This window comes from Hippoglossus hippoglossus, chromosome 22 (assembly GCF_009819705.1).
Source record: "Hippoglossus hippoglossus isolate fHipHip1 chromosome 22, fHipHip1.pri, whole genome shotgun sequence".
Taxonomy (NCBI): Eukaryota; Metazoa; Chordata; class Actinopteri; order Pleuronectiformes; family Pleuronectidae; genus Hippoglossus; species Hippoglossus hippoglossus.
Genome location: NC_047172.1, coordinates 25,070,238 through 25,083,154, shown reverse-complemented (window position 1 = coordinate 25,083,154; position 12,917 = coordinate 25,070,238). Strand labels below are relative to the sequence as shown.

Here is a 12,917-nt window from a genome sequence, read left to right as displayed (position 1 = left end):
AAAAATCCACCTGCCATATTTCAATCCCCCGGTGATTATGAGCCGGGCTGAGCATGTTCTCACCAAATTAAACTGCAGCTCCATTAATAAACCCCTCTGTCCTCTCCCGTGTTAATAAGGTGCTAGTTGGACATATTTCATGTGGAAATTGTGAAATACCGAGGGTAATTTTGGAACATAAAATGTTATTGCAGCAATATAGTTTACAGTTGCCACAGTGCGCGTCCAATTGAGCCGCTAATATGTTTTTGCTTTTAATGGGAAAATTATTGCGCGTTCTGTTATGAAGAAATATTGAGCAATTACAATTTGAAGCTTTCCAACGCTGCACATGTGGAGTTGATTTCACAGGAGGATTACAATTAGATATATTACAGGCATTTAAACACAGGAGGAAAAATATACTTGTGTAGATAAATATGAAAAATGTAAACCTAATACTGTGCCCACTGTCGCCAAACAGTGAGTGCACATGCCCGAGTGCAGCTCTGCAGATGCTCAGATAGTTGTGTGGTAAATGTAAAGTGGTGGTGCAGTTACAGAGCTAAGTGGCGTGCTTTCTGAGGTTCAGGTGGCGGTGCTGTCCGCTGGAGCCCTGTGCGGCTGCCTGACACAGTTGTAACAGCCTGGTTAAATATTGATGAATTTCAGGCCCAAACACAGTGTTTTACAGCGCAGGCCAAACCGCAGAGTGACACGTTCAGAACAGATCTGTGCTGCTCTGGCAGAGTCAGGAGCGTTACCTGTGAGAACACTTCCTCCCCTGGCTTCGAGCCAGCTCTCTCTCCTGAGTTTAGTTCAGTGCTGATGATGAATTTACTTTTGTTTTTGTCCAAATGTCAGGAAGGTTTAACACAAACACTCACCACAGGTGAGAATAAACTGTCCTCAGTTACATAAAAGCTCGTCAGTACTGGCTGAGCTTTATTACTGATGTTATTTAAGTTACATGCTTGTTTATGGATTAACATGTAACAATGTGTTCATATCATGCACTTTTTTAGGAGCACCTCTCCTATGATGTCAAAACACTGATTTTCAAATGTTATTAATATTGTATTGTTCTTCATGAGAAACTTTATCTGATATCTTGTTTGAATATGTGGCTGTTTACTCTGTAGACCAACTTGTATTTGTTTGTCTATTTGTCTATTTCCCTCCTAGTTCTAGTATTAGTTTGTCCAGTTTATTTGTGTAGGAAGCATCGTCCAGGTTATAGTCAAAGGTTTTTTGATTTCTTGTTTCATTATATCTAGAGTTTGTATTTTAATTCTTTGTACAAAGCACCTTAAGTTACTGTAAAAGTTGCCATACAAATAAACATGACTTTCCTTGGAAATTTTTTTTTCTAGTGTTGTAAAAATTAACATGAGCCTGTGTGAAAGTTCCCAGGTTGAGGTGCGGGGATGAATTTGATGTTAGACTGAAACTATAAATATGAAAGGAAAGTATCAGGATTTAGTAATATCCAAACATACCTACTGACTACAGGACAGAGCCAACACAAACAGCTCTGCAAAGTACAGAGCTGTGCAACGCCCAACATGTCAGACTGGACAAATATTCTTTGTCTATGTTCTCATCTTTGAGAAGTTCAGATTTAACTGTTGACTTGTGGGTAATTTCAGGAGCTGCTGGATGTTGGTGGGAAGCTGCTGCTGAGCTCTGAGCTGCAGCCTTGTTCTTCTAAAAACACTGACCTGTAAGAAAGCAGGACAGCTGAGAGGTGCCCCCCTGGCAGACTGAATATTCTGCTCTTCCCCCCCTGGCTTCTTTTGAGCATATTGACTGGTTTGAGAGATAACTGCTGCTGCTCTTCCTCCTGCAGCTGCTCTCCTGCTAAAATGCCTCTTTACAAAACTGAATGGCAGAGAAACTAGCCTCTTTTTAATCCCCCTTTCTGTGTTTTTTTTTTTTTTCTTCTCCTCTCATAGTGTTTTTTCCTCCTTTGCTTATTTGAATTTTAATGAGCTTTTCACCTTTTTAAGCAGACGGCTTAGGCTGGATTTCTGCATGAAAGTCAGGGTGAGTCTCTCTGTCATGTTTTGCACAATTTGTTTCAACCAGCCGAGTCCTTGAGGGGGTTTAGGGCTTTGAGTGGGTAATGTGCCTGTCTCTCCCCTCTCTCCCTTCTTTCTGTTGTCCTTGCTTCTAATGGAATGAACATCACTCTGAAGAGGATGGGCTATGTTTCCTTGCATTCATGTTGTGTAAGAAAAGTCCACTATATTTAATGGGATGAAAAAACTGCAGGTTTGGTATTGTCCCAAACACCTCATCCAAACATCCTGATGTTTGTCAAGAGATAGTTCCACCATAAACACCCCACAAAAACATGTAAAAACATTTTAGATTTCGGTTCCAGGTCCACACTCCAGCTCCGTACTTAACACAGGAATGAGACATATACATTTTCTGTGGCACTCTGTTACAGTGAGTGTGTTCATTATGCCTACCTGCCAGTGCGTTTTCCTGCTTGGGGCAAATTCCTTTGATGGGCGTCCTCTCTCTCCTCTCCCCTCTTCCTCTTCCTCCCACCTCTTCCTCCTCCTCCTCAGGTGTCACCTGAATGCCGATCTCCACTGGCTCCAGCACCTTCCTCAGCTCCACCCGCTGGCCGTGGTGATGTAGGCCCTGCAGAGTGGGACTCCCTCCTCCGCGGTCGCTCATCTTGTCGTAGCAGCCATTGGCCAGCAGCGGCATTTGGCACTGCTTCTTCTTGTGCTCAATGAAGAGAAGGATGTCGCCCAGCGGGAAGGTCACCTGGCACTGGCCGCATGTCAGCAGGTCGTGGTCGGCGTGAAGTCCAGGTGGCAGGGCGTGGGCCAGGCTGGGCTCCAACGCGTGGGGAGGGAGGCCAAGCGACTGTGGGAGTAAGGAGTCGGAGAGCAGGCTGCCATCTGGGTGCTCAATCTCTGCCGTCCCAAAAGAAAAACAGAAGAGACATGTCAGAAGATTTAACATGTACTTTGTTTAGTTTACACATTTTTTTATTGAGTGGTCTGAGGGTAACATGTGGGTGGAAAATGACACTGGGCAATTTAACAAAACACTGAAGGAGCTGTGTTTCCTTTTCTTTTCAGCTGGATAACTGTATGACTGTTGTGTTGTCATGTGGTGTCCGAAGCTAACACTGAAGTAGAACCCACCAATGAAATGATCAGACAATAAATTTGTGTCTTTGACTTTTTAAAGTAATACAACAATCAGATCACAGTCGGACGTACAGATGTCTCAAAGAATGAAACGCTTTAATGTCCCTTTCAAGCTCTCAATTTGTTTAAAAAAATATGTTGTGTGCACAACTGAATGCAACAACATGAAATCTTTCCAGGAGAGATTAAGAGTGTGCTGCCTTATTCCTGTTTATATGTTTCATGATGTCCTGTGACTTTCTGTGATACCTTGCGCTCCACTTTTGAATGTGGTCAGAAAGAGCAGGTGCCTTTAAACAGTAGCCAACCTAGTTTGCTAGAATTATACTCAGATTTATTCTCTCTGGAAGAGCTGGAGTGCCATACATGCTTATAAATCTGCAGTCTGTGCTGAAACACTTATAACACAGTTCATTTCCCCGAGGGAGAACAGAAGAAGACAACTATATTCATTCACTGGTTCCAAAAATCTCCCATCGTGCAATTGCCTTCCAGTTCCGACCAGTTCTATCAACCAATCAATCAAATTTTATTTGTATAGCCCATATTGACAAATTACAATTTGTCTCATAGGGCTAAACCAGGTGTGACATCCTCTGCCCTTAACCCTCAACAAGAGGAAGGAAAAACTACCACTACTACTTTTTGGGGGTCTTGGACCACCCCTATAGAAACTACTGATCCATGCCTTCCTGAAAAATTGTTGATTGAGCCACACTGGTCCATTTAGCAAAACACTCCTGTATGTTGTGTGACACACAACTTCAATTTGAGGAGGAAGCTGGTTACTGCAAGTAAATATTTCTTTAACATTCAGTACAAAATGAATTAATTCCTACTTTGGATAATGTTAAACCTGTTCCTGCTCCACCATCTCTCTGACTAATATGATGGATTAACAGCAGCTTGGCCATTTGTCTCAGCCTGCACAGTAGAAATCCAAACAGATTTGGGATGTCCGATGTAGAAGCAGTCTCCACAGCCCACCTCGCCCACACCTCAGTTAGGTCTGTTTTTAAATATGACACAGATAAGGTGTTCACCTCTGCAACTATTACGGAACTAACTCTCAACTAATAAATCATTTAAATCATGAAAAAGTAACAGAAAAAGGAAGTAAATGTAATTAATAAATACATACATGCAGATTTATACACTTTATAGGCTATGTTAACACATATGAATACATATATGTACACATATTGCTAAACATAATTTGTGTTTGTATCTAATGTGAAGAGGTTGGCAACATGAATAATAAAATAATAGTAAATTAAGTTATTTCTCATTTTCATCTTAATCATTGCCATTTTCATTATTTAATTCATAATTCATTTAATTTAAAAATAAATCTTAAAAAACTGTAAAAAATAGAACAAATAAAGCAATTGTCTGTAATTTCCTGTAGCTACGGCTACAGGAAGTGTGTGTGTGTGTGTGCAAGCAGGTGTACAGTGTGCGAAGCTCGGTCGGCCCAATTTCCACACACCGCCTCCTCCTGCCCTCCTTCTGCATGTGTGTATACATTGCATGTTTGTACTGCCTGTACCATGTGTCGTACCATGTTTGTATGTGCATGTGAATCATGTGAATACACACACATATGCATTGTGTATGTATGTAAGTTATTTGTGTGTGTGTCTGTGTGTGTGGCCTGCAGCCTGCTGCCATCTGTCCACTGCTATTGAAATGAACAACCATGAACAGTGGAGTGTGTTTCTCCAGTCAGAGACATTAGAGAGAATAGAGCTAGTGATCTGACCTGGAACAAACACAGCACCCCGCAAACCAGACTTTATCTGAGAAATTAACAATTATAGAAATATGATTTAAATAACTGACATACAGCCCTGAAACCCACAGCTGACTTCCAGTGTGTGTGTGTGTGTGTGTGTGTGTGTGTGTGTGTGTGTGTGTGTGTGTGTGTGTATACGCACTGATCTACCACTCACAGAAATATTATTACATTTACACTTGAAAGCTGTAATATGAGCATGTTTATTATAAACATACTGTAAACACTGATTACAAGCCAGTGATATTCAAAGACTATTGCACATGTGGTGCGCTGAAGTCAACAGCGTTCTTTCAAATGACAGATATAAAAAAGAAAGCGTCACTTTGGCCTGATTTGCCTAATAAGGCTCGGGTGAGTCAGGCAGGAGCGCTAATAGGATTTCAGTTAACCAGGGCTGAAGATGAACAAAAAAAATCAAAGGAAATGGAGTGTCTAAAAATGAACAGCTCAAAAATAACACTCTTGATAAACCATGGACAGTATCTGCAGTGAGGCTAAAGCTACAAGTGTTTATATGAAATATATTGTTTGGCTCGTGTCAAGGCCAAAAAGGCACTGCTTTGAATTCCTGTCATCAGGGGGAAATTGTCTCTGAGCAGGATACCGTCTTTGGGGTTTGGCTTCCTTTGTTTACCGCCTCTCACTGTAAATGTGCTGTTAATCCATCTAGACCCTTCTTGTTCTCCACAAAACCGTCACATTAAATCCACAGACACAAATGGGATTGTGTATTAGCGGCAAGCTGCTTCTAAAATATTTGCTTTCCTCCTTTTTTTTTTTTTATGTTTTATAATTTTTACTAAAATCAATAATTCTACCAACATTTTTCCCAGAACAACTTTTGCCAGATAAGTCCAATGATAAGTGTGTAGACGCACAAACACCTGCAGCATCACAGTCATTCATCACTCGAAGCTACTGCCACACCCCGACATTTCCAAACCATGCACTGCACACACACACGCACAGTGTGATACTGTATGATGGTGTGAAGGAACACCACAGACGCAGCAATTAAAGTGGCTCGCTCGGTGGCACAAAACTAAAAATCTAAATATTATTTGCGCATTGTTTTATATGCAAAGTATTTGCAAATTACTAAAAACATTTTCCTCACATCTCCGCTATCAAATAATAACTGCACTGTACAGTAGTAGTGACATCAAATCTATAACGGATCCGAAATTTTGGGTGAAAAACATAGAGAAGTAGAGACAGACGGAACAAACCTCAGGTGTTCATCATTTTCAATCACAGTATATTTGCAACTGACTCTGTAGTAAAAGAATAATCTATTTACCTCAAATTTAATTCAGGTTCCTCACCGCACTCCGGTTGAAGCTGGGATTACCATGTCAATATAAGACATGCATCAGAGGCAAATGTACAAATACTGCAACTCTGAGCAGTTGTTTCAGTCTGATTGTGGTATTAGCTGGGTTCATGTGTGATGATAGAGTGTGTGACAGAGTACAGAGCCACCTGCCCCGGGAGGTGCTGTGGTAGGAATGAAGCGCGCTTTACAAAGAGCAGAACAGCCTTGTACCTGCAGCCCCACATCCACAAAGAAACAATCCGAGAGGGTGAAGTTTGAGTGGCTTTTCAGTCCTATACAAGTCTTCATGATTTAGTTTAATGAGTGAATAAGAGTGTGTCACTCTCAGTGGTCCTTATCACAGGCCACACTGTTTAATCAGGTTCCAAAATGTGACTGAATATTAAAGGTTAAATCATTTAGATCTTCAAACTTCATGAAATTGATATATATATAACATTATGTCAATACACTGCAGCACACACACACACACACACACACACACACACACACAGATGGCTGTAGTTGTCAGTCAGTGTTGAATTTACAGTACATGGTGTAAATTGAAAGTGTGACGGAGAGACAGACAGTCAAGTACAGAGTGTGCAGGTGTTGACAGTTAAGAGGTGAATGTGGTCTTTCAGCACTGATGACATCTGATTAACACACACACACACACACACACTACGCTGCACATTCACACGCTGCTACCCCTCTCACTGGCAGAACGAGTGAGGCACTGACAGCCTGAGAGCTCCCCCTAGCAGGAATAGAGAGAGAGAGAGAGAGAGAGAGAGAGAGAGAGAGAGAGAAAAAAATAAGGGGGGGGGGCGGTTGAAACGGTTTGAGGGGCAGGCGACAACAGACAGCTCACCAAGTCTCAGCTGATCAAACCAACTCTCTGGAATGCAAGCTACAGCAGGTGTGTGTGTGAGAGTACAACGCAGTATCGGTGTTGGGAGAGTGTGCACAGCCTGCTGATCATCAACAAGAGTTAAGGCAAGAACTGAAAACCCCTCGTCCTGAGGATTGACACGCACGCACACACACACACACACACACACACACACACACATACACACACACACACATGCACACACACACACTAAAATGGGCGTTTTAAACATTTTCTCACATTTTGTGGTGAATAACAATTCACAGCTCAGAAATGACATTTAAAAAGCTGCTGTGTAAAACAAACTGAGCTCACTGTCAGTGTTGTTTTTGCAGAAACTATCCCTTAAGTTACGATGGAGACTGTTTACAATGAGAGAATATGCTTTGTAAATTAGTCTGAACAACATTTGTGAAAGGAGTGAGTGATCTGACAAAGAGGAACAGCTTCAATGTATCAATTCCAATCAGCAGACACCTTTACGAATACACTCTATTTTCATTTATGGTGTTTTAAAGACAGCGCATCCACAGAACATTTCACAGTGGATCGACTAGAAGGAGATGCCAGGTTCTCTCACTCTCTCTAACAAAGACTTAGCCCCAGCAGGGTGCATGGCTATTTGACAAGCCAAAGGGAAACATGCATCTCAAGTGGGCGACTGCAATTTACACACAGCCCTCTCTCTCTCCCCTCTCCGTGTGTGTGTGCGTGTGTGCGTGTGTGTGTGTGCGTGTGTGTGTGTGTGTGTGTGTGTGTGTGTGTGTGTGTGTGTGTGTGTGTGTGTGTGTGTGTGTGCAGCTACAATGGGAGCTCTCGTCCTGTTTGCGTCTCTTCACACTAAATCAGCCTCTCGGAGGAAAGCTCGGGTTATTTGCAGTGAATGAGAAGCAGAAGGCACGTCTGCACCTTCGGGTGTAAACTGTCTCAGCGTGGTGACACCAAAACACACACTGAATCTGCCTGACAAACACAAAAAAATCTAGATTTCCACTGATTCATCTCTCCCATGTGTCTCTGGGAGAGAAATTGCATCAACTTCTTGTGAAGATTAGCCATTCAGGGTGGACTGTTTGATTCTAATGTGGCAGGAAATGAGTGTGATGGAAAGCATGCACTACTGGATTTGTTTTCACAATCCGACACGTTAACTGCAGAAGAAGGAGATTAAGAAGTAAATTATTATTTAGTGTTCATGAAGGGCACTGAGGAGATGACTCCAGGCCAAAGTGTGATCCCTTATTGATCAGTTAAAAAAAAAAATCTCTCTTTTTTTTTCTTTTGGAAACAAAGGGAAATAGATGAATAAGCTCTCAGACTGCATGGGATGAAGAGAGTACAAAATAGGACTGCAACTCAGAAAGATGACGCCCGTAATAATTTTTCCTTTTTATTGTAAGGATGTCGCTTTATGACTGAGGCCAAACTACATTAAAATAAATCCACAATTTAACATCCAGAAAATTGCGCTACTGTTCCCAACACTTCCTCCCGCTCAGGAAAAGATAGTAAAAGACAAAAGAGAGGTGGAGTAACACATGTTCCTCTACTACTGAAATCTTGGATTCACAATCTCCTTGTTTAGGAGAGTGTGAATCATCATGTTGCAAAAAGCCAAAATTAAAGAGCTCCAATTAAAACACAGCTCAAACAGAATTTATTACCTGACAGTTCGAGAACCAGAATTTGTAGGAGGGATTCGCATGTGTTCATTTACATGTAGGTCTGTGTTGATGTCCACAAAAGCCTACATACATATTTAAGTGTGTGTGTGTGTGTGTGTGTGTGTGTGTGTGTGTGTGTGTGTGTGTGTGTGTGTGTGTGTGTGTGTGTGTGTGTGTGTGTGTGTGTGTGACTGCACTCAAGCATACTAAATTGGGGAGCATCTCTTACACATGAATTATGGAATGTACAGCATAAATCAGACAGACAGTTCAGAGCTGCTCTGAGGACACAAATACCAAATTGCATTTTACACCTCTCTCTCTCGCACACACACACTGATTGAAAGTAAAGCAGCTTTCACACAGAGCAAGCAGGAAGCTCATTTAATAACTTTTATTTGCATGTTTTTTCATCTCTCCACACTTAATGATTGTCTGTCTGTCTGTCTGTCTGTCTGTCTGTCTGTCTGTCTGTCTGTCTGTCTACCTGTTATTGTGTTTGTGTGTATTCTTTGCTCTGTGCTGCAGGAACTAACGTCTCAGGAATAACATGCAGCGTGCACAATGTGACCCATTTCTGAAGGAAACCACGTCCACACCGCAGGCCTGCGTATGAGCTGCCACACACACAAGTTGTAGTTGTATCAGCTCTCCTCATGTCAGGAGGTGATTTGGCTGGTGCCACGTGCAGTGTCTTCAGGTGTGTGTGTGTGTGTGTGTGTGTGTGTGTGTGTGTGTGTGTGTGTGTGTGTGTGTGTGTGTCTGTGTGTGCGTGTGTGTAGTAAAAGTCAGGTCATGCAGCAGAGGACAGCACCTACAAACAGCCAAGCAGGCTGAGTTTATACTGTAAAATGTGATGTTAAGTTATACATAGCAATCCACCAAGGTGCACACTGATACACTGTGGTGTAAGTGATCTGATCTGACAGGCTTCACTCGAGACAAATCTCCCCAAACACCCTGAAGCAGCAGGGAAGAGAGCGGTGATATCCACCCAACATAAAGTCCTGATACAGAGCTGCATCTTATACCTCAATAATGCAAACCTGTAAACCAGTGACAGATTGGGGCTTTTAGCTGCATCCATCACTAAGTGTCCCTTCCTAATGTTTTCTCTAAAGTCCTGCATGAAGACTTGCTGCTCCTGTCAGAACACATCAGCTGTAATTAGATCTGCTGAGGACTTTCAAGCATCAGCGCAAAAACAGGTTTGCGTAAAAAACGAGGGAAGCGATGCGTTTCCTGTGTGAATTCATTTGCGCAATTGACGCTTGATTTCACATCAAAAAGTTTTAAAAAATTGTTGATTTCATTAGCAAATTTTTTTCAATGAGAAGTACATTTCTTCACGAACATGATTTTTTCCAACAGTAAACGCATTCAAGATTTTATCCATCCCTCACATTAATATAAGATTTTTTTCCTTCGTATTTTCACTTCAATTGCCGTCACTTATTGTGCTCTGCATTAAAGGGCCGTGAGGGAAACCCTTGAATTTGGGCTGTCGGGACGCGCAGGGTTTTAAATAATCCAGAGGCAGCATTAATATTACAAGCAGCGGAAGTATAAACTTTGCCTCCATGCAGCAGAAACACGGGACTAAACAGCTCGAGTACGAACCGAGAGGCTGGAATGTGTCTGTTAAAGATTTAACAAGCTGCAGAAAGAGAAAAAGAAAGTGTGCGTGTTCAAAGCGAGGCTGCCCGTGCGCACGGAGGAGAATCGCGTCTGCTGGATTTCATTCATTACTTTCACTATGGTGGAAAAAGAAGCGAGTGATGCTTGAAATAAAGTCCAACTATCGGCCTTTTACTTGAAGCAAAGAATGAAGACAAGTTTTCATAATAAAATAAAAGAACACAAATAATTCAATTCTTAAATCCATGCGCGTCTATTTGTGTGTTCTTAAAACAGCCGCTGTTTCACATGTCCACCTATATCTGCTGATGAAAGCGCGTCTTAAAGTAATAACGAATTTAAATCGGAGGAATGATAATTGTATTGTACAATATAGATTAACTGTCAGTGTCCCCTGTTTAAAACTTCATTCATACAAACAGTGGAACAATATAGAAGTCACGTCACAGTAAAGTCCGACTTCTCCGTGAGCTGCTTGTTCAGCAGAAGTCACACACTTTTCCACTCTCTCTGTTTTATTTGTTTTAGAGTTTTAAGTTTATTTATACACCGCAGTGATCCCATAAGTGCATTCAAACTCTGTCTCAGATTGTTATTCAACTAAAAGAAGAAGAAAAGGCCTTCGGGGGGCACTTTGAAAACTTTCTGTTTGTTTGAAAATGTTTTTCGCACCGATAATCCGGAAGAAAAAATCCTCAGATTGACAAGAGAAAAAAAGAAATAACGAAAAGTAGATTATTGTGATAATATGATGTGAATTTTCGCAGCTATACTTACGTGTTATTTCTCTCTGGGACAGGTGCTGCGGGTTCCCCTGCTTGCGTCGGGACATCGCCCTGGCATTTACACTGGCATCGCCCGGAGAGCGGCGCTGGAAGGGTCGGTTCTCCTCCTCCTCCTGCTGCTGCTGCTGCTGCTGCTGCTGCTCCGGTATACCGACCGCAATCTGGCCCCAAAACCGGCCGCTCGCTGGCCACCCGAAACGGACTGCACGGCACTGGCCCCAAATGTGGCCCTCGAACTGACCCCTCTGCGGCGGATCCCCCTCCAGCGGGCAGCGGCTACTGCGCTTTGCGGTGACCGGCCGTGGCGCAGCGCTGGGCGGCCGGGCGCTCGGTCGGAGCTCGGTGCCAAAGTGGTTGTGCGCCTCCCTTCTTCGGTCGTGGCGGTGGCAAGGGAGGGAGATAGTCCGGCTCTGCCTTCCGCTACTTTCGCACCATCTGTGAGAGGAGAGCGGAGGAAGGAGCGCAATAGAGTGGAGGGACGCGGCGAGGCGCGGGAGGTCGGCGGTCAGCTCCTGGTGGTGGGTCACTACCTGTGTCCACTCTCCGGCCACTTTGGACAACGTGCGTACCTGCTCGGACAAAGCAGGTAACTGGACACCAATTAATGTGGGAAAGTGTTTAAAATAGGGATCCAATTTTCTCCTCTGCACTTCACAGGGTGTCGCCAAGTGGTGGGCACTTCTTCTGCTGCACTGGCAGTGCCAGCCAGGCGGGCGGGTTAGACTTGAACTCTTCAAGTCAAAGCCCAGTGCTGGTTTGAGGACAGACTGCCACCCTCTTTTCTCTTTGTGCTGGCTGCAGCGTCCCGCATCCCCGGGCTGTGTGCGGCGGTGTGCGGCTGTGTGCGGCTCTCTGGCTTCTACAATGGGAGAAAACTCAAGTTCAAGTGCGGACGTGACGTTCAGTCTGCGGTGAGAAGGGAGAGTGGAGACTGAAGAGCACTGGGGGCGACTAGTGGTGGCTTTCACACACACTGACACACACACACACACACGCACACACACACACACACACACACACGCCACTCTCACGCCCTCGCACACACTCGGGCGCGTGGCGCCTCACAGCGCAGTGGTCAGAGTCGCTCCTGTGTCTCTGTCCCGTCTCTATTAGAGCTGGATTTATTTGTGTTAAAGTGTGACCCGAGGGTTTTCTGTACATCCTCCACAGGATGCCGGACACTTTGCAGGAGCCCGTGTTCCTATGTTTTAGAGGTGAACACGTGCAGTGTGTCAGTGCGCACTCCGTTACACACTCAGAGACTGTGCCGGGCAGTGTGCGCAAATGTCTCTGATGATTAAATTCTGTTCAAACTCAACATTTGACCCTTTAAAACACTTCCACATGCGCGTGCAGACACGTTCTCCACAGCACAGGCCTGTCATTTCACGGTCCGTGTGAAAAATGTATGTCTCTCAATTTGACATTTAAATGCAACATAAATAAGTGATGCGTAATTATTTTAAGATTGTCATTGACTCACTGAGTCAAGACATTTTTTTTTTTAAATCAATAAATAACAGGCCTGTGTGTGTTTAATCTATTAAGCCGCTGAATTTGTACCCGACTCTGAGTCAGACGATGCGCCGTCTTGGTCCGGATAAGCGCACTGGTTTACGGATCATTCAGATCATTTAATAATAACCTGCATGTATATGAAAACACAC

General features: G+C 43.4%; 1 protein-coding gene across 3 annotated transcripts in view; it reads right to left on the bottom strand.

The window, feature by feature from the left end:
• Positions 1-12,305, bottom strand: part of bcl11ba (BAF chromatin remodeling complex subunit BCL11B a) — a 43,147-nt gene extending 30,842 nt beyond the window's left edge. The window contains exons 1-2 of one of the 3 annotated variants that reach the window (XM_034575852.1): positions 11,243-12,305; positions 2,457-2,918 (exon numbers count right to left, since the gene is read on the bottom strand). In XM_034575852.1, coding sequence (XP_034431743.1) covers positions 2,457-2,918; positions 11,243-11,297 — 517 coding nt within the window. In that variant the 5' untranslated portion in view covers positions 11,298-12,305. The remainder of the gene's footprint in view (positions 1-2,456; positions 2,919-11,242) is intronic. The other 2 variants (XM_034575851.1, XM_034575850.1) reach the window with 2 other exon arrangements.
• Between the last annotated feature and the right edge of the window lie 612 nt (positions 12,306-12,917).